The sequence below is a fragment of the Xenopus tropicalis genome, chromosome 1 (assembly GCF_000004195.4).
Source record: "Xenopus tropicalis strain Nigerian chromosome 1, UCB_Xtro_10.0, whole genome shotgun sequence".
Taxonomy (NCBI): domain Eukaryota; kingdom Metazoa; phylum Chordata; class Amphibia; order Anura; family Pipidae; genus Xenopus; species Xenopus tropicalis.
The window spans coordinates 45,383,164-45,406,309 of record NC_030677.2 but is presented as its reverse complement, the minus strand read 5'-3'; the positions used below and the strand labels follow the sequence as shown (position 1 = coordinate 45,406,309).

At 38.5% G+C, this 23,146-nt stretch overlaps 1 protein-coding gene across 1 annotated transcript in view; it reads left to right on the top strand.

Annotated features, from left to right (window-relative positions):
- Nucleotides 1–23,146, top strand: part of wwc2 (WW and C2 domain containing 2) — a 96,425-nt gene that overhangs the window by 22,324 nt on the left and 50,955 nt on the right. The window contains 1 exon segment of the mRNA NM_001004872.1: nucleotides 17,332–17,441. Within this exon segment, the coding sequence (NP_001004872.1) occupies nucleotides 17,332–17,441 (110 nt within the window).

Genomic DNA, 23,146 nt, shown 5'->3' with positions numbered 1-23,146 from the left:
GGTGAAGCTTGTTAAGATTTCTGGGCTCTCTTCCAAAAGCTACTTTTTAATTAAATGTAAGAAATATTTGTATCTAAATGCGGGACCAAAGGGAAATGAGGTGATCATTTCCCTTTGGTGATCAAAGGGAAATGAGGGACTTTTCAGTAAGAATCCTGCAGGTTGAGCTGTCAAAAGAAGGACTGTCCCGTGAAAATCGGGACAGTTGGGAGCTATGAGTAGCTAATAAAAATGTGTTTATTAGCACAAAAAAGTTCCTCAAGAGGCATGAAATGCATTTTGCCTTTTTTCCTGATGTCCTAATAAATGACATATTCTCATTTTGATCTTGTATCATGCATTCGCAGACTGGGGTGAACTGTGAGTTAGCCTTCTATACTCAGCTTTTTGGAATGACTTAATTATACACTTTAGTGGGTTTTTTTGCTGTTTATGGCAACTTGCACCATGTATTCTTTTGCTTAGGCCACAGGTTGCACAACCTAAGTAGACACATCAGATATATTTGATTTCTTTATTTTTATTTTTTTAAATGACCAATTTACTTTTAAATCTAGGTGAGAAGCTCAGCAAGTGTTTCAGTAGTTTTTTCCAGAGGTATTGGCAAATGGCTGTCTTCCGAATGCCTTGGGCATTTTATAGCAACATAAATAAATACCTTGCGCTAGTTTACTTTTACTACGTATTAAAAAGAATGATTAAGCCAAGGCATTCATTGATCCCTGAGCTCTGGAATTCATTCACATCCATTTATATTCTCTTGCTACTCTGCAAGGAGTCATTTAGCCACCGGGTGGTTTATAAACTTCACATTTACTGCTCTTCTGTGAAAATTATACTAGTCAAATCGTTCAGGGATGTTTAAATTGCTGTCCTCCAACAGCGAAGGACTAACATTAGAGGCTGCTGGGAATTGCAGTTTAAAGAAAGGGACTATTACCACAGGGGCAGATTGGTCATCATTGATGCCTTTCAGCACCAGGGTGCTAGGTTTGATTCCAGACAGGGCATAGCTGAAAGGCATTTGTATGTTCTCCTGGTGCTTGTGTTGGTTTCCTCTGAGTATTTTAATTTCTTCCTACGCTTATAATACATACAGGCAGTTAAGTTGCCTTCTGATAAGATTGAGATTGAGAGGGGGAGAAAATATGATACGTTCTTTTTTGTATCTGCAGCAACAGACATGCCACTGTCCTGCACATGGAGCTGATATTGGCACAAAAATGCATACTTTCCAGTTATTGTACCAAAATCCACTCCATGTGTCACAGGTTCGTGCTGTCACTGCAGATACCAAAAAAAGTGGATGAGAGCAGATCAGTTTTTCTTCACCTGCGTACAAAATGCAGGTGAGGAAAAGCAGATCCCCTGCCCTGTGTGCCATTAGCCTAAGTTAAATAGGCCCATTAATTGTTCCAATGTGGCAAGGATTGATGTGAATTATGTATAATCTTTGTAAAGTTCTGCAAAAAATATTGGCACAATATAAAAGCATAGTAAAAAATAATTACTTTTAGGTCACTGAGTTGTTTCGCTTTGCCTTGCTAAGCTTATTGCTTTTTCCCTCGATTGTGTGTTTTCAGTCTGAAAGCCGCCCATACCAGCAATGTTAGGTGAATTCTTTTAGGGTGATGGCACACGTCTGGCTACTATGCGGTGCAAATTTTTCTAAACTGGTAATTCATATTAACGGGTGGAAGCATTTTTGGAGATAAGTTGATTGTGGCCATGGTGTAACTACAGAGAAAGCAGACGCTACAGAGTGCCTGGGGGTGGGTGCAGCCAATGACTTTGTGCAGGGGATGCTAGGTGGGGACGAAAACGTGGATGACCCATGATTTTCTTTGTGTCATGGTCACCTGCAACTTTTTCATGGAGTTACGCCTTTGGTCTGTGGCTTTACTGCGAGCAACTAATCATGTGTTTCAGGAGGCATAGCCAGATTTAGGTAATTATCTGCTTGTAAATAAACAATGGTGGTAAAAATGGCATGCTAGGTTTTGATGGCTGGCGTTTCTCTCCTGTTTCCTACACCACACACACACGCCTCTTCTACATCCCTCCCCCCCCACACAACTGCTTTTTAAAATATTGCACATTGTTTTTAGAGGCAAACTATTTTTTTTAATGATGGTATCACAGAAACTGAAGGGACCAAGGTTGGACATAGTTACATAGTTACATAGGGTTGAAAAAAGACCAGAGTCCATCAAGTTCAACCCATCCAAGTAAACCCAGCACACACAACCCACACCTACCAATCTATACACTCACATAAACTATATATACAACCACTAATACTAACTGTAGATATTAGTATCACAATAGCCTTGGATATTCTGATTGTTCAAGAACTCATCCAGGCCCCTCTTAAAGGCATTAACAGAATCTGCCATTACCACATCTCTAGGAAGGGCATTCCCCAACCTCACTGCCCTCACCGTGAAAAACCACCTACGCTGCTTCAAATGGAAGCTCCGTTCCTCTAATCTAAATGGGTGGCCTCTGGTGTGTTGATTGTTTTTATGGGAAAAAAGAACATCCCCCATCTGCCTATAATCCCCTCTAATGTACTTGTACAGAGTAATCATGTCCCCTCGCAAGCGCCTCTTTTCCAGAGAAAACAACCCCAACCTCGACAGTCTCACCTCATAGTTTAAATCTTCCATTCCCATTACCAGTTTAGTTGCAGTCTCTGCACTCTCTCCAGCTCATTAATATCCTTCTTAAGGACTGGAGCCCAAAACTGCACTGCATACTCAAGGTGAGGCCTTACCAGGGACCTATAAAGGGGCAAAATTATGTTTTCATCCCTTGAGTCAATGCCCTTTTTTATACAAGACAGCACTTTATTTGCTTTAGTAGCCATAGAATGACACTGCCTGGAATTAGACAACTTGTTACAAAAAACCCTAGATCTTTCTCCATTAAGGATCCCCCAACAAACTACCATTCAGTAGATAGTTCACATTTATATTATTTCTACCAAAATGCATAACTTTGCACTTATCAACATTGAACCTCATTTTCCAGTTTGCTGCCCAGTTTTCCAATTTTTTCAAATCGCTCTGCAAAGCGGCAGCATCCTGCATGGAACTTATAGTTTTGCACAATTTTGTGTCATCAGCAAAAATAGAAACAGTACTGTCTATACCCACCTCCAGGTCATTAATAAAGGACCAAGGACTGACCCCTGCGGTACTCCACTAACCACACTGGTCCAATTAGAAAATGGACATTCTTCTCTATTATATTAGGCTGTTAATTATTAATAATATACTTTGCTACTATTTTTGTTATTAATTAGGCTGATGCCCTACAGAGCATGTTAGATTTTTTCTGTAGTGGGCGACTAACTAACTGCTCTGAAATGCCTTTTCACTAGCAACAATAGGAGTCACCGGTGGATAGGCCTTAACGCTTCAGTTTTCCAAAGTGCAGAAAGAAACTTTGTGTGACTTCAGAAAGCTGGAGTGATGCAGCAGCCTTTTCAACTGTAACGCTTATTGTTGCTGGTGGAAAGGCATTTTGGAACGGTTAAGGTGGCCATACATGTTTCATACATTTTAGTCTTCTTCCAGCGGATATCGGTCGTACGTTAAATGCAACAATCTGAAATTAACATTCAGACTGAAGTTGTAGGATAAAGCCCTAAAGATACGAATTGTAGGATGTTCTGAACATGAAGTAATTAACAGACACCAATCGTACAAAAGTGACTTCCATTGTAGACCCCCCCAATGATATTGTCTGATACACAATACATGCTCAGGTTTTTTCATTAGCTGCCGGAAATTTCTAACCTGGCCGATCGACTAAACGACTGAACGCCACGGTACGAAAATTATTAGGATGATAATTTGGAGCCAAAACATGGTCTGAAAATCATACGAAACTAGGTTTCTAGAAGTTCTGAAAAAGACTGATTTTTTTTTTATCTTTTCCATTGGATTTTAGTAATATTTAATGTTTATCGGAACCAATCAGAACAGGATTTTTCATTTTTAATCACTTTCGTGAAAGGTTTAGTTGTACGAGGATATCTAAATGTTGCTTTGTTCCAAACACAAAACATCTTCATGCCTGAAACATTTGGGACCTGGAAAAAGGTGGTCCTACACTGTAGGATCTGCTTAGTTGGGGAGGTCGCCAAACAAGCAGATCTTCTCCGAGGCATGGGCAAATAAGCTGCTGAATTGGTCTGAAGGACCCATCTTATTTGCTTTATTAAAATCTCTCATGTTCCCAATAGGTTGCCAACTGTGCTGCATTAATGGATGCATATCAGCAACAGGGGAATGTATGAACTAATGTATCCATTATTAAGATGGCCTTATATTGATGAGGTCAGCGAAAAAGCAAACATTTCCTCGAGACAAACAATCGTATCACAGCGACAGGTGAGGCCCATAGGAGGACCCCATACATTTTACAGTTAACTGGTGGCAGTCTGAAAGGGCTGAATCAGTAGCTTAATTCTGCCTGAGGATGGACAGTTGACTGTATTGTGCCATCAAATTATAACTTTTTTTTAGAGATTTGCCATTTTAAACTAACAGAAACTTACAGCAAAAGAAAAAAAAAAATGTAGAAAGCAACCTAATTCTCTTAGCTTTATTTCTGTTGTACTATATATTTGAAAACCACTGAAGTGAAAAAGGTGTTTGGAATGTGAACTGAATATAGCAAACAGCAGAAATCCAGGTAAATAATCTTGCCTTGTTTTGTGCTGTAGAACGAGTTGGGTAACTGTCAGAAAACAATGCGCCGCCATTTCTTTTTGGCAGAAAGTCGATCAAGTCACATGTCCACCTGCAGTAATACTTCTTCATGTTTTCAGGTTGAGGGGTTGTGAGATAAAAACAAGTATCTTCTGTTACTGGTTACAGCATTAATACTGGTTTGATTTCTATACACAAGATAGTAAGCAACAAAAGTTTTGTATTGTTGAAGAATAACTTTCAGCATAACTGTGTAAGCCATCCAGCAGTATATTATATATGCTCTCTGTAGGAGAAATCTGCTTTAATTAAGTTTCCCTACAGTGGTTTGGTTTAGCGGCACTATAACTCATGTGAGTGCTTTGTGGGTAGGAGGCAGTTAAGTGCTGGTTGGGTTCAGCATTGTGCATTTTTTATTGTCTATATACTGTATATTGTGCAGCTGTCCCTAAGCTCAAGTAATGTGGTAACAGCCCAGAGAATGGACTATTGGGGGCATCTTTAGAGACACAAATCTAAAGATGCCTACTAAAGGTATGTGGTCAGGACAGATATCCCATTTGTGGGACCCAGCAAGCCCACCTTCCCCAACATATATGCTGTAGTAGGACCCTAATACTACTAAGCACCCAGAAACCCAGTCATCTATCAAAGTGGAATAACCAGACTTTCTTTAGAATCAATTCTCTTTTTATACTTATAGAATTATTATTTATGGACTCCCAAACACCATTCACTTATGTGTTTTCTTTAATAAAATATACATATTTAATACGATCCTTTCATTCTGTGCCCTGTGCATGCATTTTCTGGAACTAAGAATATATTAACTCTATCTGACTGGCAAGTGCTGTGTGCTCAATGGGAATAAGGACTTTAGTTAGGTAAAGTAACGGAAAATAGTAAAACAATAAAAAAGTTAAAACGGTAGAGCTCTTCCAGCTAATATTTAAATATGACGTCTGTTAAGTGCTTCCTTCAAAAGCTTTTACAGATACAGGTATGTCCAGGATGCGGTAGCCTTGGGCCGGTGCAGAAGCCCAAAATATGTAGCTTGTCTAGATTACTTCATTGTTAAGATTAAGGTCTCCTTAAACTACAATGATTCTGCATTTGTTAACTTTCCAGTCCTTTAACAGCTTGCCTCAGGCTGGCAAGTTACCATGGGCAGCAAAAAGCTGCTCTTGGTAACTAGAAGTGCTGAAATTTCGATTTTTATATCAGAATTTTGGGTTTTCTAGTGCAGAGAGCATTATTGCGCTCTCTGCACTAGTGATGCAGCCCCCCTCTATCCTCTTCAATGCAAAAAAACAAAGCAAGGGGGGCAGCATTGACTTGGCTGTGACAGCACAGAGGTGCTGGGAGTTGCAGTTTAAAAGGACATTTAGCCCAGTGGAATAGTGGTTTGCATTGCTGCCTTGCAGCTCCGAGGGCCTAGGTTTGATTGCAGCCAGGACACTTTCTGCAAGAAGTTTGTATGTTATCCCCAATATATGCTTTGGTTTTGTTGGGGTTCCTCCCGCGTTCCAAAATCATACAAGCAAGTTAATTGTCTTGATGATATATGGATAAGTTATGGACCCTGGCTTGTAAGCTTAACTGGAGTGGGACTGATGTAAATGATGAACAGTCTATGTGAAGCCCAGCATTAATGTGTCAGTGCTGTATAAATCAGGGGTAATAGATAAATGAATATCCCGTCCATATGAAAGTGCCTGTAACACTTGTGTAGGCAGCTGAATAGCAGAGTTAGACCTTAGCTTGCCTGGCTGGTTTGTTTACCTGTGTGAAGTAAGGAGTAAGCTGGTGACTGGTATGTAAGGAATGAGAAAGATAAAGAGCATTATGGATTCCATTCTGATAAGGACACATTTTGCAAAGCAGTAAAACCTTGAGTGAAAAAGGTCAGGAACTAGATGAAGAACGCAGCTATTTGCAGTAGTTAGCCAGATTTGTTGCCTTGCATGATAATTATACCTTTAATTAATGTTCAGCATCGTTGCTCAAAACTAATTAAACAAACTACTAAGAATAGCGCTTATGATTTATCTCTGTCATACAGTTAATGTTTATCATTTATGTTGTCCTCCAAAAATTGTTGTGTCCTTCAGTATATGCAGGAACATACATTTGTGGGAAGGGTGGGTGTCCTACCTGGAAAATGAGCTCCCACACAACATGAGTTTGTTTTCTTTAAAGGAAAACCAGCAAAAACTAACCAAACAATGTAGGCCTGTTATATTGCATAAAAAGTTCTTAAGTAAAAAATGTATATAAAAATATACTTTTTTAGTAGTATGTGCCATAAAAAATTGCTATTTAAAGTGCTAAGTTTGCTAAGATTATTTAATAGGCCAATGAATATGGTATAAGTTAGTTAAGTTTGGTTATTTTTAAGAATACTTTTTTTCCACAGGATTTTTTCATATGTAGAGGCAGGTATTTGTCTCATAATGAAATCCTCTAGTGTGTGAAGGTGATAGTGACTTGATGTACAGTCTCTGTAAAGTACTATATAAATAAAGGGTAATAATTACAAAAGTGTCCCATGTTTGTTGTTCACATGACAGAAAACTTCAATGACAGCCTGTGGTTGCTATGGTGCATTAGAGGCTCAATTTACTCCTATTTTTAACACAAGCCTGGTAAATAGACTGAGACTGCCTATTCTTATAATTTCACAAAAATGTCCAGATTCTTTCTTAATTGCTGCTTTCAGGTCACTACAACTCAAAGGCACTTTTAGAAAAGTTTTTTACTACATTGACAGGAATGCAGTTTAAATTTTTGACAATTTAGCAACTGCAAATGGGAATTATAAAGGCCATATACCGAATTTACGTATAAAGCTGAACTCTTTAGAGGACGATGCATGGAATTCTTTGTCTGTTCTGAAAACCGTCTAAATAATTTCTGCCTGAGTTTATTGCAACGTGGTTGCCGGCTGTGCAGAGTGTTAAAGTGTTATCTTGTGCTCTTTAGAGTAAGAGCAGCGACAGTCTCTGTATTTGATACAGCTTAAAAAGATACAATTTCTACTTCTATCCAAAGAGTTATTTTTAAACAAAGGGATTGAACTTAAAAGTCCAATCAAACAGGTGAAGTAATAGACAAACCGAGTGTACCAAATGGATTAAATTGTTACATGTGTAATTTTTTTTGTACGACTGGATTCTTGCTTTCCAATTGTACTGCCCCTTTAAAGCCTTATTTACATGAATAAAATGCTTTTTGTATTCAGCGCAAACCCCAGAGAGCGTTGGTTTGTGATTAATTAAAATTTCATAGTCTTTTGGTCTCATGCAAATATGCCTTCAGCAATTGCTTTCTTCCGCCTCTCTTCTGGCAAGCAAAATAAACCGTTTGCACATCTGAAGGAGGAAGACTGCGTGTAAAGTCCCTTTGTTGCCAGCCTCATAAGGGCACATGTCTCTGTTGGGAAAACTCTTCATTGTTCTAGAACTTTTATTTAACAATTTATATTGGGAGAGAATCCATTAACACTTGCTGATATCCCCGTGACACCCACACAAGGCACAAACTAAGGGCTTTAGAACATTCTTCCCTTTTTCCATGTGCTTCTCACACTTCTCTTCCTGTACATAGAAAAGCAAGGCTCAGGAGTCACTGACAGACATAAAGTTGACTTCTGGCCTTCTAGTATCTTGCCAGTTTTGGACTGGACTCCTAGCGCCCACAACAGAAACTGAATTCTAGGGCCACTTTCACAGCAGCTAGTTGTACATGCTACTTAATGTTATATAGGTGTTATATAGACCAGTGGTGACACTCCAGTTGGGGGCCCATTAGGGGTTGGGTTCACACCTGGAGATCCTCTTGCAGGCTAGTCTGACCCTGTATTCCTGTATTTGCTATCAGATAATGTAGCATTCAGCCCTATCCTACACATTTTTAACACTTGCCAATGGTTGTTTCAGCCATCTGACTATTTATGCATGATCCATGTAGCTGTATAAATGTTTCTCCCTTAATTTGTGGCACTGTCTGCAGGTGTAGTGTCAGTCTATCACTTTTATGTGTTCTGCTGTGAGAGGTGCTACAGTATTGGAAGTGGACTCTGTAACTACTGAAAGGACTCAGGAATGTAGATTGCCCAGTTGGGCCTTGACTGTCAGCCTGAATACCTCCCATTTACAGGAATGCAACAACTAAAACTTTTGACTGGCTATAATGCTAAACAAAGGTGTCTTTTCTACTCAACCAATCATATACAGCAGATTGGACTATACTGTGTGTTTTGCTTAAATACTAATTAGACATCTGTTGTTTAGGGTCCCTCTAGATCGTTTAGAACAAATTCATAGATGGAAAAAAGAGAGAATAATTAGAATAACATATATAAAAATGATTTAAGAAGATGATAAAGATAAATACAAGCAATGTACATGCATTATTTTTATGGTTAAATGAAAGGTAAGACTAATTTGTTATTTTTTTTAAGCTAACTTAAGGCTCACGTTGGTCTGTGGTTTAATAACTGGCTCCCCCATATACTTCTCTCTTGGTAGACTGAGTGAGGGAAAGGATATAAAGAATATTTAGCTAGTGCAGTGTATCATTACTGCCTAAAGTTCACATTAGGCCAGTCACACAATATTTCTGGCAGGGGAGAAGGGAAATTCATACGTTGTATTGGATTTCACTAAGACTGGCACTTTCCACTATTTATTTGTAAAATGTTCAAGAGCTGGAACAGCTGATTTCTGGAATTATAATGTAATAAAATCATCCGGGCTTCTTTAGTTGTTGTAAAAGTTTTGAATTATTTTGGTGTAGGTCCAGTATGGAAATAAGCTCATAAAAAATTGAGGGTCTATACCTGTTTTCATGTCTAGAGTTTCTCATGCATTTTTCAGCACTCCTCCAGGTTAATAGTGTATCCTAATCCATTGCTGCTACAAAGAGTGAAAAGTGAGAGTCTAAAACCACAATAACCGGGGAACCCTTGCAAAAGCACCAGCACTCTCCAACCCTGACTATTATTTGTTGTGGAGACAATAGACCTTGCTAATTACTTTCTCTGCATTTAAGGATTTTAGTCTTACATTGTGAACAGTGGGAATAATTTTGCATGCAGCACATGGGTAGAAAATATATGCTAAAATAAGTGAATGCTATCTCCTCACATATCGGATATGTTGGGTAAAACAATTTTTTTTCCTGTTTTTCTTATGTTGGCATCGGTCCCCTGCAAATTATTTGCATGCGGTTCTCTTAGATTCAGTTCTGTATTTTGTCCAAATCTTTTGCAAAGGATTTGATATTCATTAGTGGTCTGTTTTAACATCACCTTCCTGTATGTTGTTCTGTGTACAGAGGAGATGCATGGAAGGGAATACCTGTGGTTGTAAATATATTGTATCCTTCTGTACAGAATATTAGAAAACCCAGCAGCCTTTGGTAAGGCAATGGCAATTATTCAGCTTCACAATGAAATCATGTCATGCCTGTGGACTGCTAGGCTATATCATCATTCTGATGCCTTGTAATGGGAGTAAAAATCAAAGATGGACTATTGAGGTGATACGGTTGTCTCAAGAAATCTGGGGAGAGAGTAGCTGCTCACACAGCTAGCCATACACGAGCCAATAAAAGCTGCTGAATCGGCCCACTCCAAACCAAGCTTATCTTACCAGCCTGTGTATGAGGGCACTCGGGGGTTCCTGTCTGTGTCCTTTCCCAGCTGGTCCCTGTGGACCCACAGTATGATCCACTGCACACTGGGTAAAGATCTGATCATTTGATGAAAATTCATGTATTGCCACCTTTAGACCTATGGCACACAACCTGTATTTGCCACTGGCATTTTTTACTGTTAATTAAGGAAAGCACTTGCTCATGGCCAGGTGTCACAACTGAAAGGCAGATTTTAGCCAGAAGAGTTAATCTGGATCTACACAGGTTTCCTGTTTAATGACAATATAATTTGTACTTCTGGTGGCGCATTGATAGAGGCTTACACGTAAGTGTTAGAATGTAACTACTGCCATTATATTTAAATGGATAAAAAATGGAGTGCATTTGAAATCAGATGAATAATTGAGTAAAGATAAACCACAACTAAATTCAAGGCTGACCTCCTATAAATTACTTTTTGTGATCATACAAAATAACATGCACAAAATTCTTGCATTTTTTATTTATTTTTATTTTTCTAACCTGCAAGTTTCATGAAGAGACTCACAGTAAATTTAGAGTCACAGTCTTGTCCTTCTTATGTTAGGTTCATAGGTCAGCTGATTTCAGTTGGCTTGTCTTGTGACCCTTGTACCTTGAAGATCTGCCAGAAATTCCTATCGTTCCATTGCACTAGTAACAAAGCTTCCTGTAATTAGGTGGAAGACCTGTATGTGTAGTAGTCCATTAACATAAAACACCCGAGGGATTTCTTATTGCGCCAGAATATCTTGCTGTAGTCATGAATCAATGAGGATTTTGTTTCAGTTCCCGCTAGCATTAATACAGTAACATTACATATAAGTCATGTGCAGAATACTGTCTTGTCTCTTTTGTATCCTCCATTTACTGCTCTCTCTTTCCTTTGACCCCTGATATTTCTTTTATGGCTAACCTTTGGAGTATATTGGGCAAGAGGGGAGGCAGACTGGGCGTCAGGTGCTTAGGAGGAGAAACATTTATGCAAGTATGGGACCTATTATGCAGAATGCTCAGGACCAGGGGTTTTTCCAAAAAGGTCTTACCATAATTTGGATCACCATACTATTATATCTTAGTCGGGATAAAATACAAGGTGTACTGTTTTATTACAGAGAAAAGGGAATATGTTTTAAATTTTTTAATTATGCCATTAAAATGGAGTCTGTGGTATATAACCTTCTTGTAATTTGCAACCTCCTGGATAACAGATCCCATACCTGTATATGCAATAGTGATAAAATAAACCACAGAATAGTGAGTATTACCTGCTCCCTCAACTAGTAACAACTCTAACAATATCAGTAATATCAGTAGTACCATTAGCCATTATAACTTCATTTTGCATTTATGTTTGTCTAATGATGGTGTTAAGATTGGATTATACATTCTTTTTATAAATGCTTTAAAGTGGAAGAATAGATAACGTTTTAATAGGTAGGTAGGTTTCTTTTCTTGACGGTTCCTGTTCGATTATACAGTATACCTGCAAAGCTTATGGAAAAGGAGTATCTCTTCCCTCTGCTCTCACCCAGTCATTTGCAGTAACAGCCTAGTTCTCTCCATAGTATTAATTTGCACCTTACACCCATCTCTAGAAATTCATAGAGGAGGGACCTGAAATCCTCAGGAGCATGCAGAACAGAGGGCAAGATAACTGGCTGTAGTAGGAACATAGATGTGGTCTTAGCAGAATGGAGACGTGGGGAAGGTGTGGCCAGAATGCACCAGCAAATAATATAGCTGGTATTAAAATAAACTATATAAAAGTTTTGTCATCACAGATTGGGGTTTTCATGACTGTGCCATGGCAAATGCATGTTGTATCATGGGATTTGGACAGAAATTCATATTGAATTATGCTTAATTTATATACCTACATCCTCTTTCATCAGACTCCTTAAATCCCATGTGCCATTAAGACTTAAAGGAACAGTAACACCAAAAAAGAAAAGTATTTTAAAATAATGAAAACATAACATACTATGCCCTTCGATGGTAAAACCAACATGTTTGCTCCAATAATACTACTATAGTTTTGGTAAACAGGCTGCTGTGTAGCCATGGGGGCAGCTATTAAGTCTGAAAAAAGGAGAAAAGGCACAGGCAGATAACAGATAAGCAGATACAATCCCACAGAACTTTTTTGTTATCTTCTAACCTGTGCCATTTCTCCTTTTTTCAGACTAAGGGCTCTGGCACACGGGGAGATTAGTCGCCCGCAACAAATCTCCCTGTTTACGGGCCACTAATCTTCCCGAAATGCCATCCCACTGGCGAAAATGTAAATCACTGGTGGGATGGCATACGCGGCGGCGCGATTTCCTCTTGAGTCAACTTCCGCGATTTCGGGGGAAATCACGCCACCGCGTATGCCATCCCACAGGCGATTTACATTTTCGCCAGTGGGATGGCATTTCGGGGAGATTAGTCGCCCACGAACAAGGAGATTTGTCGCGGGCGACTAATCTCCCCGTGTGCCAGAGCCCTAAATGGCTGCCCCCGTGGCTACACAGCAGCTTATTTATATTAACTATAGTAGTACTACTATGTTTTTACCAGTGCAGGGTTAAAGTACATTGTATTTTGATTACTTAAAACACTTTCATTTTTTTGGTGTTACTGTTACTTTAATGTTGGTTTTGTAGCTGCTTCTACACGTACCAATAATATAAACAGTCTCCATATACTATGGATATGCATAGGTTTAGGGATCAGACAGGTTTGGAAAGTTCTCTTTGGATCTGTTCTTGGCTTATAAAAATGTAGGCAGAAGGAAGAATCTTTCTCCATGAATATAAAGAACTGGTAATTCACACATAGTTGGACCATCTGTCATGAGTGATGACATGTAATATTATTGCTGCGGCTTCCTTCTGCTTTGTAATGCCACATGTTGTTTTGGGAATATGAATATATAGTAATAAAATTAGATGAATGCTGCCTTTCTATCATGTGGCCAAGTATACCCAGGGCTAAAGGGAGCTAAATCATGGCCCTGTGTGGTCAGGCATTACTGTAATCTGACCTCTGTGTAGACATTAGGAGTTTTTTTTACTTAGAAATGTCTTTATTACACTCTTTAGAGACTGTTTGTAAACCATTCAGTTAAAGAAAGTAAAGAGAAGAGGAACTATATTCCATTCTTCCCCATAGAAACTATTTCTCATAAATCCTTGTTTCTCGTTTCTGACATATAGTGAGAAATGGGGTCAGTTTTATCTGACCCTCATGGCAGAATTGAACTCCCTCCCATTGGCTTGAAGTTCATGCTTTTCAACATGGTGGGACACTGGCATCAGACTGGCTGATAACAAATCTGTCCTTCACTAAAGCTCTAAAAGTAAAATACAAAGATTGCCTCACCCTCACCACTGGTTACTGCTTTTATGACTCTCATATTTGTCAGTAGCTTCAGGCCAATGCTATACAGGACAATTCTAGACTACTAATATGCCATTTAAGCTACTGCTGACTCAATTAAGAAGCTTGTTATTGCTGTCTATTTACAAGCTGCTTGTTAAATTATGCCTCCAAGTGTCTTTTTAAGCCTTTTTGGCATAAAATGTTGCATCAAGATTTAGTGACAATGATATAATTACTTGCATTGAGTATGAATTTGAGTTTGATTATTTGACAAACTCCCTATAAATTTGGGTCTTTCCAAGAAGTTCTTTTATCTGAACCTACAGTTAAGTAATATTGTTTATATATGGGTGTTTTGTGAATGTGTGCATTGCAGAATGTCAGACACGGAAAGATTAATTTATCTGTAACAAAATATGTGATTTCTTTACTTCTCCATGTAAAACCATGGAGATGGATAACATCTTAAGTGAAAACGTTGGCTGGGTCTTTGCAAACATACTGGTGTGGTCCTATCCAGCATGATTTACTGCATTGTGGCATTGACTGACCTTTGCTTCCTTTATATATAGAGGAATATTGGTTTTCATTTTGGCACTTGCCCTATGTTTTGCAGACTGTAACTATATGTATCTTTATCTAATAAATAGGTCCCTACAAGAAGGGTGGGTCAGGGGTAATTTCCTGCATTGATGACACAGAGGCTTCTATCACAAAGAGCCCTTCCATCCAGGGTAGTGTTTTGCACCAGTAAATGTCATCGTCAGTGATCTGAAACTGTATTGTCAATAATTTACATTATGGAAATTACTTTTCCTCCCCTGTAATGTTATCCTATCTGTGCTGCTCCTTTATCTGTTAGTATTTTTCCCTATCTTTTCATTTTCTGCTCCTATTCCTTTCTCTATTGCTGACTTCAGTCTATTCCCTTCACCTACTCCTTAGGAGCCACAGACTGCACAGTATGCATAGTATAGATATGACAAAATGATTGTCAGTTCTGTGCCTCACTAAGAATTTCTAAGCTCTTCCCAGTATTAATCTTATAGATAGCTGAACATTGGAAAATTTGCATTTATGTCTTGGCTAATTGCCACGCTTTTTCACTTTAACCCTATGTTAGCAGGATTCTGGGATGCACTCAACAACAGAAATACTAAGGAAAAGCATTAACAAATACAACATTAAAAAGGGAAAGTAAAAATTTAAAATACTATGTTTTGTGAAGGTGAACTACCCCCTTGGGTAAACCCACCCACTTGTTCCAGTGCACTCATTGGACTCCAGTTAGGGTTTTAGGATTTACAACAGGTAGGGGTCAGGTACTTTAACAGTTATTTATTGAAGTACATAATATATAAACACTCCGACATTTATTTGGAAGTAACTTGCTTTTTCTTATGTTGGCCATGTATACAATCATACAAGTAATTAATATTAATTCAGTTTCTGACCCATGTGATTGCACAGCAGTTCGATGACATTCAATTACATTTCCTTTCAAGGCAAGTTCCGATTTACATTCAAGCCGGTGGGATGGCATATCGGGGAGATTAGTCGCCCGCCCGCAACTAAACTGGTAAAGGGGATGGAAGATTTAAGCTATGAGGTTAGACTGTCGAGGTTGGGGTTGTTTTCTCTGGAAAAGAGGCGCTTGCGAGGTGACATGATTACTCTGTACAAGTACATTAGAGGGGATTATAGGCAGATGGGGGATGTTGTGTTTTCCCATAAAAGCGATCAACGCACCAGAGGCCACCCCTTTAGATTAGAGGGACGGAGCTTCCATTTGAAGCAGCGTAGGTGGGTTTTCACAGTGAGGGCAGTGAGGTTGGGGAATGCCCTTCCTAGTGATGTGGTAATGGCAGATTCTGTTAATGCCTTTAAGAGGGGCCTGGATGAGTTCTTGAAAAAGCATAGTATTCAAAGCTATTGTTATACTGATCTCTACAGTTAGTATTAGTGGTTGTATATATAGTTTATGTATGTGAGTGTATAGATTGGTAAGTATAGGTTTGTGTGTGCTGGGTTTACTTGGAAGGGTTGAACTTGATGGACTCTGGTCTTTTTTCAACCCTATGTAACTATACTTGCTTTCTGTGGCATAAAATGTCTTAATTGGAAAATCTTATTTTTTAGGGATATTTGTATCTCCTTTAATCATTACAGGGCTAGGAAAATGAAAAATGTGTAAAATAGGGTCGACGTTGTCTTGTGCTGTAATCTATCTGTATCAGTGATTGACAGCTGGCAGCTTTCTAGATGCTGGGGGTTGTGGTAGAAATATATCTGAGGTGGATACGTGTTGGCCATGCCTGTATAATATAGCCCTAAACCTACAACAAGGGTCTTTCAAGCTTGTTCTTAAGTGCCAGTGTTTTCCAGCAGCCAGTGGTCTGATATCTAGAATGGGGATGTCCAGCCTTCAGCCCTGTACCTGAATTTCAGACCATGCCCCTTCCCCCAGTTAAACTGCAATGTTCAGTATTCCCGTAGAGCACATGGGGTGTCCAAGCAATTCCTGAATGACTGACAAGTTAGGAGTTTTCATTTGCTCATGTATGACACGCCGGACATCTCTGACCTAGTCCAGCAGTGGCTGGGTGTAGCCGGTTGTGAATTGAGAGCCTGGTAGTAAATAATTTGTATAGTTGTGGACTTGCCAGCTTTTTGCTAAAAACAACTTCTCAATGTGTTCTGAACATTTAGCATTCCTTGTGAACTCATTATTTGTAAGGAGTGAGACAGCCATGACAGCAGTTCCATCACAAGACTCTCTCTGTATTCTACGCAACCTCCTGCACTGTGCGCTGCAGAATGGATGAGCTTGTTTTCCAGGCATGACACTAGCAATCCCTCACTGAGATTTATTGAGCAAATTACATCTGCTTGATTTTATGTACATGTTACTGTTCTGTAAATAATTTATGTGTTACTATTTCTTTACAACTTGCAGAAAAGAATAACTAAGTGGTGTCAAACCAAAATTCAAACAAAAAGCGTATGTATGTCAGCACCCACAGGGCCCGATTCACTAAAGTCCGAAATAAGGAGTGCTATTTATAGCATGCGTTAAAAATCTTATCACTTCTTATTTTTCGCTCGATTCACTAAAAGGACACTTGTCATAATTAAGAAGCGATGTTCTTGGCGTTATTTATCTTGCGACGACATATTTTCAAGCAACGTGCTGCGTAATATGTTGTGTGCTGCGTAATATATTGCTTGAAAATATGTCGTCGCAAGATAAATAACGCCAAGAACATCGCTTCTTAATTATGACAAGTGTCCTTTTAGTGAATCGAGCGAAAAATAAGAAGTGATAAGATTTTTAACGCATGCTATAAATAGCACTCCTTATTTCGGACTTTAGTGAATCGGGCCCACAGTGTCTCTTATATTCATGGATTTAACTTTTCCACTACAGTGTATAAGAGGCCTTGGTATAGAAATGTCTCCTGATCATGAAATGGAAGGTTTAAAATTGAAGGTTTAATGGAATTGAGACAAAATTTACATATATTCAGCTAGATCTTTTTTAATATGTATATTTTTTATTATCCCACAGGCTAACAAAACCTTTGTCATTTGCTGACTGCGTTGGCAATGAGTTGCCTTGGGGATGGGAGTCTTCCTATGATCCTCAGATTGGAGTCTACTTTATCAACCATATTAACCGTAAGTCTTTTTACTCTATATCTATATTTACCCTAAAAAAGACAGGATAGATTATAGTATGTAAACAAAAGAGACTAGGAAAATAAAGGGAAGAAATTGCCAGATTTGCCAGATTTACAAACCTGGCAAACCTACAGTTGACTTTAGTGTGGGTCTGCTGCTGCTTTTACCAATAATAGATTATTTTGGTCCTTCACCGTTGGTCTTCCCATGTTAATTGCTACCAGGATTAGTGCTAGTCAACCCTTTTTTTTTTGTGTTAAAAATTTTATTGTCCTTGTAAAAAGCACCTGCCTGGCTTTGAACTTGGATACATTAAGAATCCTTAGCTGAGAATGCTTGAAAATCATTTCCTGAATTCTGTGCTGGAAATGCATAATTTTCTGTATGAGGTTCGTGATCATTACATTATGAATGGTAAACATGGTCATTATTCCTGCTGTTTTATTGTATTTCCAGTGCGCTCTAAATTACTAGTTACCTATAAAAAGTTAGACTTTTTTTTTTTTTTTTTTACTTCTGGTCATTGAGTGTTACGATTCCAATTGATATTTGGTCAGTTTTTAAAAATTCTGGGACCAGGGACTGCCCATGAAATCAGGCATAGCCGCCAGCCATGTTAAGTGTATGCAATGCTAAAATACCTGGGCAAAAAGAGAAATCTTTTGAAAACTAGGTGAATAACATATAGAATATGGCATATCCCTCATATGTTTGATCCCTAAAGAGAGTGAGTGGTGGCTTGATATTGCTTTTGTTATAAAATGTTTTATTTATGCCTGTTGTTGTTAAACATACTGGATACCCAAACTGCAAACTAAAACGGGCATTGAGTACTTAAAGCAGGTAAAACGATTCCAATTGTTGAGTAAAACTGACATGAAGATGTTGTACCTACAGCTTTTGCAAATTAGTAGTGTTTTGGTTCCAAAATTTCAGGAATGTAATGTGTAAAACATACAGCTAATGTTCTAAGAAATATAATATTTCAATAAATACAGATTCTTTTATATCTGACTCTTTCTAGACAAGCAAAACATTTATTAATAGCTGCATGTTGTTGTGAGGGGTTACTAATTTTCAGTCATTATCAAATTGTATCCAGTAAGACCAGTACCAGCTGTCTGTTCCTTTAATTCCTAACTGAATGGGAAAAGAGTATTTTTCTTTTTGACCCAGTTTAATTGGGGAGATTAGCGTGTGGCTTTGGGTACAGGGTGCCAGGTGCGGAGGCTTATAGGAACAGATTGCCTTGCAAATGCAGCTCATGTTAACGGCGCACACTGACAGGCATCACAGGATATTAACAATTTTAATTCACAGAGATACTTAATCATCCTATTGTGCTAGCAGCAGCAAGATGCTGGATGAAGCTAAACCTACACACCATGCTGAGTTAATACCTATTCCCTTTTGCCTCATCGCTCTCTCCATATGACCTGAATGTTAGTGACTTTTAAGTTGAGGCAGCAACTAATTAAATGAGGAACTTGCTATTGTATAGATCAAATTAGCTGACATTCTGTAAATAAGAGAATGGAGACCAGCTAATCTGACTGTTAAGGTCGCCATATAGGGACAGATTTCAGTTGCTGAATTGGGTCCTAGGGCCAAATAATCGAATTAGCCCAATATCGGCCACCTTAGGTGGGCATGTCGAGAGACAGATCGTAATGTGTATTGCCACCTTTAGGCAAGTGGTGACAAACTGTAGTTAACTGTGGCATTATGGCTATTGATTTGCAAACTGGGACTGAATATTCTTAATTAATATTGACCATTGTGAGTCAATGTCTATATGTTCATCACTACTTATATGATAGTTCAGTGTAATAATACAGTATTTTCAGCAAGGGACTATGATAGCCCACTGAAGGACACCTACTCTGAGTGGTTAGGTGCACACTGGCAACATGACACCTTTAGGAATTATCTCCAGGTGTCTTAACACATGTCTTCCTGAACTAACTAATAATTAAACTCCCAGCTGTTGTTGATCTGCAGGTGCCAGTGGGGCAAATGCGGCCCAGCCGCACTGGAATATTCTGCCCGCATACGGAGCAATGGGGAGAGGGCACGCAGAAACTTCTGTATGCATTGCATGCGCGGGAGAGGTGGGCGGGCGGCCCAGGAACAACTGAAAAGCCAAAAAGCCTAATTTGAAAGTTTTCTTCCCACCCACAAATTTGGGGGTTTGGGAACTTAATTAATGGTCTTAATTGCCCTGTGGCTTTACTTTGGCCATGCCTGCTGACTGGAATTCATTTGCAGCCTCTTTTAGTAAAAAGCAGCATCTAGCTCTATATTTGAGAACCCTGTGGACAGAGCAGTGACAATGGGTTCATAAGCCTCTTGTTGGGGAAGTATTGCAATATTTTTAGGACTGATGTTTAGATTATGTACGTTAGTGGGCTGTAGAGCAATCCCATTTTCATAAAATAATATTTAACTTTCTTGATAAGGGGCAATAAAATGTGATCAACTTCCAAGTCAACACATTTAAATTAGGTTGTACTGCAAAAACTTGATTGAAAATTTCTCTTTAATCCAATTATTCACGAAAATGTATATATAAATTTGTCAGAAATGGCAAATAAATGTCAAATACCTGTATTCCATTGCGGAATATCTTGGGTAACCACTCTCTAGATAATTGTGCCTGCACAGCACTGTCTGATCTAGAGCTGGAGTGAGCCATGCAAGTAGCAGGAGGTTAAAAGGGTTTTTACTGAAATGTTCTGTGACATTTATTAGTGTTGCACTTAACGTTATGACCAGCAACTTGGCATACACGGCTGTCATGCCAGCCAAACTTGTGGCATCACAACTTGGATCAGACAGACTTGCTGTGACTGCAATATTTACTGAAGTGAAGCACTGCTGAAAACTCCCTCATTTGTGCAAATGATTATTTATTATTTGGTTTCATAACTCTGTACAAACCATCTAACAAAGTAAAGTGAAGTAAAAAAATTATATTTTAAAAATCAAACGTGGAAATCTGAAATTGGTCATTTTAGCTTTTTTGTTGTTTTGTTGAAAATGTGCCCTTCCTATTGCACTCTGCTCAATGCTGTGGTGAAAGTCACAGCAGCAGTGAGAAATAGGGCTGTGGAGGAAACAGCAGCAGGGTTTCATGTGGATTATTTGCATAAAAACCATTAATACAGAAAGAATTAACATGCCTCCAAATGTACATAGGGGCTTGGTTGTAAAAGAAATTCTAAAGCAGAATCTTTTGTTTCTGTGCCAACCTTCCTCTATACAATAAATTATATATGTAAATGCTCAATATATGAAAATGTGTTCACCCAAGTTACACTACAATATATGCCAAAAGCATAATTTTTTTTCCGTTACTTATATTTTTATTGAATTTTAACAATGTCAATTGTCAAAAGCATAAATTTAGTCTTGCTGAAGTCTATTGAAGTGTAGATTAAATTAGTGAAAGTCTAGGAAACTTGTGCAGAAACCTCTATAGTTACCTATTGTTTTATTAGCTGCACCAGTTTCTACACATTTTATAGAGGTGCCCAGGTTCCAATGCAGGTTTTACTTGTAGCTTCACAGCCGCTTCAAAACTTTTAAAATACAACCATTTTTACACATGTAAAACGTGCTTTCAATGTAAAGAGGTTAATGAAGAGAAAAGTTCCATGAACCTGATCATGGCATTTGGAAATCTGAACTATACCAGTCGTCTTCAGTCTGCTCTTCAGCAAGCAACCAATCCTGGAATGTTACTAAACCACTAAACCATCAGTTTCATTACTCAAAGTGACATTTAAGGACTGAATTGTGTGTCCAGCATGAGTGATAGTAATCTCTGTTATTGATTGTGCATAACTATATACAGAATGTGCAAAACAATGCAAGGAGAAATCAAAGACAAGGAAAAATGTTAATTAATTCTACCTGTAGTATGTGAGTGCTACTGTGCTACTTTCTCTTTAAAAAAAAAAAAAAGAGAGAGAATAAATGAGGCTAGCCATAGAATTCTTCTGTTCTCCTCTCCTAGCTAAAGAACTACTGGAATGTGGGCTTCTCATGGGGACATGACATCTTTATCATTGCTTGATTTACTGCATTCTGCATATTGTAGATAACTTGACATATGATGTGTTGTAGGTATGTGCTCCACTGAGCTCCCAGAGGCTTATCAAAACACTTTCTTTGAACTTTTGACTGTTTACCTTGCAAAATTATTCCCCTCCTGCAGAGCACTCACCATTTACAACCGCCTTGAAGTCAACAACATGTATCAAAAATGCCAGATTTGACTCAAAAAATGACACGGGTATGTAAGTAAGTGACAGATTTCCCTATGGAACAGGCAACCATTAGTTATCTACTGAATAGCTGCCACTTGTAGATTCATTTTTTCCTTTTGTGTTTAATTTGCAGCAACCAAACATATTTTTCATTAATTTTTTTATTAGCAGCAACAATGTATAAGCCTGGTTATTTTAAAATCTCTAAAAGGTGCAAGTTGGCATAAAACCCCTAGCTATTACAGTGATTTTTTAAAATCCTTACAGACCACAGAAGAGTTTGCCCATGTGTAGGCAAGTTTACAGGCAATATTGAGATTCATTTCCTTGTGGTATTGACCTCTTGTTTTTGAGAATGTTGCATACAAGTAGTGGTCTTATTTTATACTGGTATTTCTGGTTAACTAAAGAAAACACAATATTGCAGTGTAGCAGGAAAATAAAGTATTTTTAATACACTTTTTTCTTTTAAAAACATGTTTACAGAATAGTGCCTAGCAGCTTAAAGCTGTAAGCATAGTGTTAGTAGAGCCAGCCCATGGTATTGCTGAATCTATTAAAGGGCATGTCAACCCCAAAAATAATGTTTTGCATAATGAAAGAAAACATAATTCTAAGCAACTTTCCAATATGAAGTAATTAAAAATTTGTAGCGCTTTAAACATTATTTGTAAATGTAATTGCTATTGAAAGCTGCATTTGCTGAACTCCTGGTTGTTACATTTTAAAACAATGTTGCAAAGGTCTTGCTTCTCCAGCGAGTCAGGTCTGTCAGGCTCCTGCCCTGTGTTACATTGTTTCAACAGTCTGAGCCACCAGGGCAGAGAATAGAAAAGGACAGGCAAGTACTGCTTCTAATAGCATTTATATATACAAATAACTCAAAAACCATTACAAACTTGTAATAAATGCATATTGCAAAGCTGCTTAGAATTTTGGTTTCTTTTATTAGGCAAGTTGCCTTGTCCTTTAAGGAATGTGCTACAGAAGAAAGAGTGTTCCAGTTGCTTAAACTTCCCTATAAAGCCAGGAATGAAAGCCACGGTAAGATCCACTCATTTGGTGAGGTCACCCAATATGCCCACTTCAGGTTGAATTATAACGACTGGCATAATACCGTCAACAAGGCGATGCAGTCCCTGACTGAAAATCAAACCTGCCTGATCGAGATCTGCCCAGTTTTAGGCCAGATATCAGTCCCGTCGGGGGGGGGCCCATACACAGGCAAATAAGCTGCCAAATCAGTTTGAAGGACCCAAATCGGCAGCTGAAATCTGCCCGTCTATGGCTACCTTTACCTGCATGCCAGCTAGGTCCCATACAATAGGCTGCATGAACAAATTTATATGGACCCCCTATTGTATATTTGCAGGCTGTCTGCATCCATAAAGAAAATCTTAACAGGCATTTTTATGGTGAGCCCTGATTATC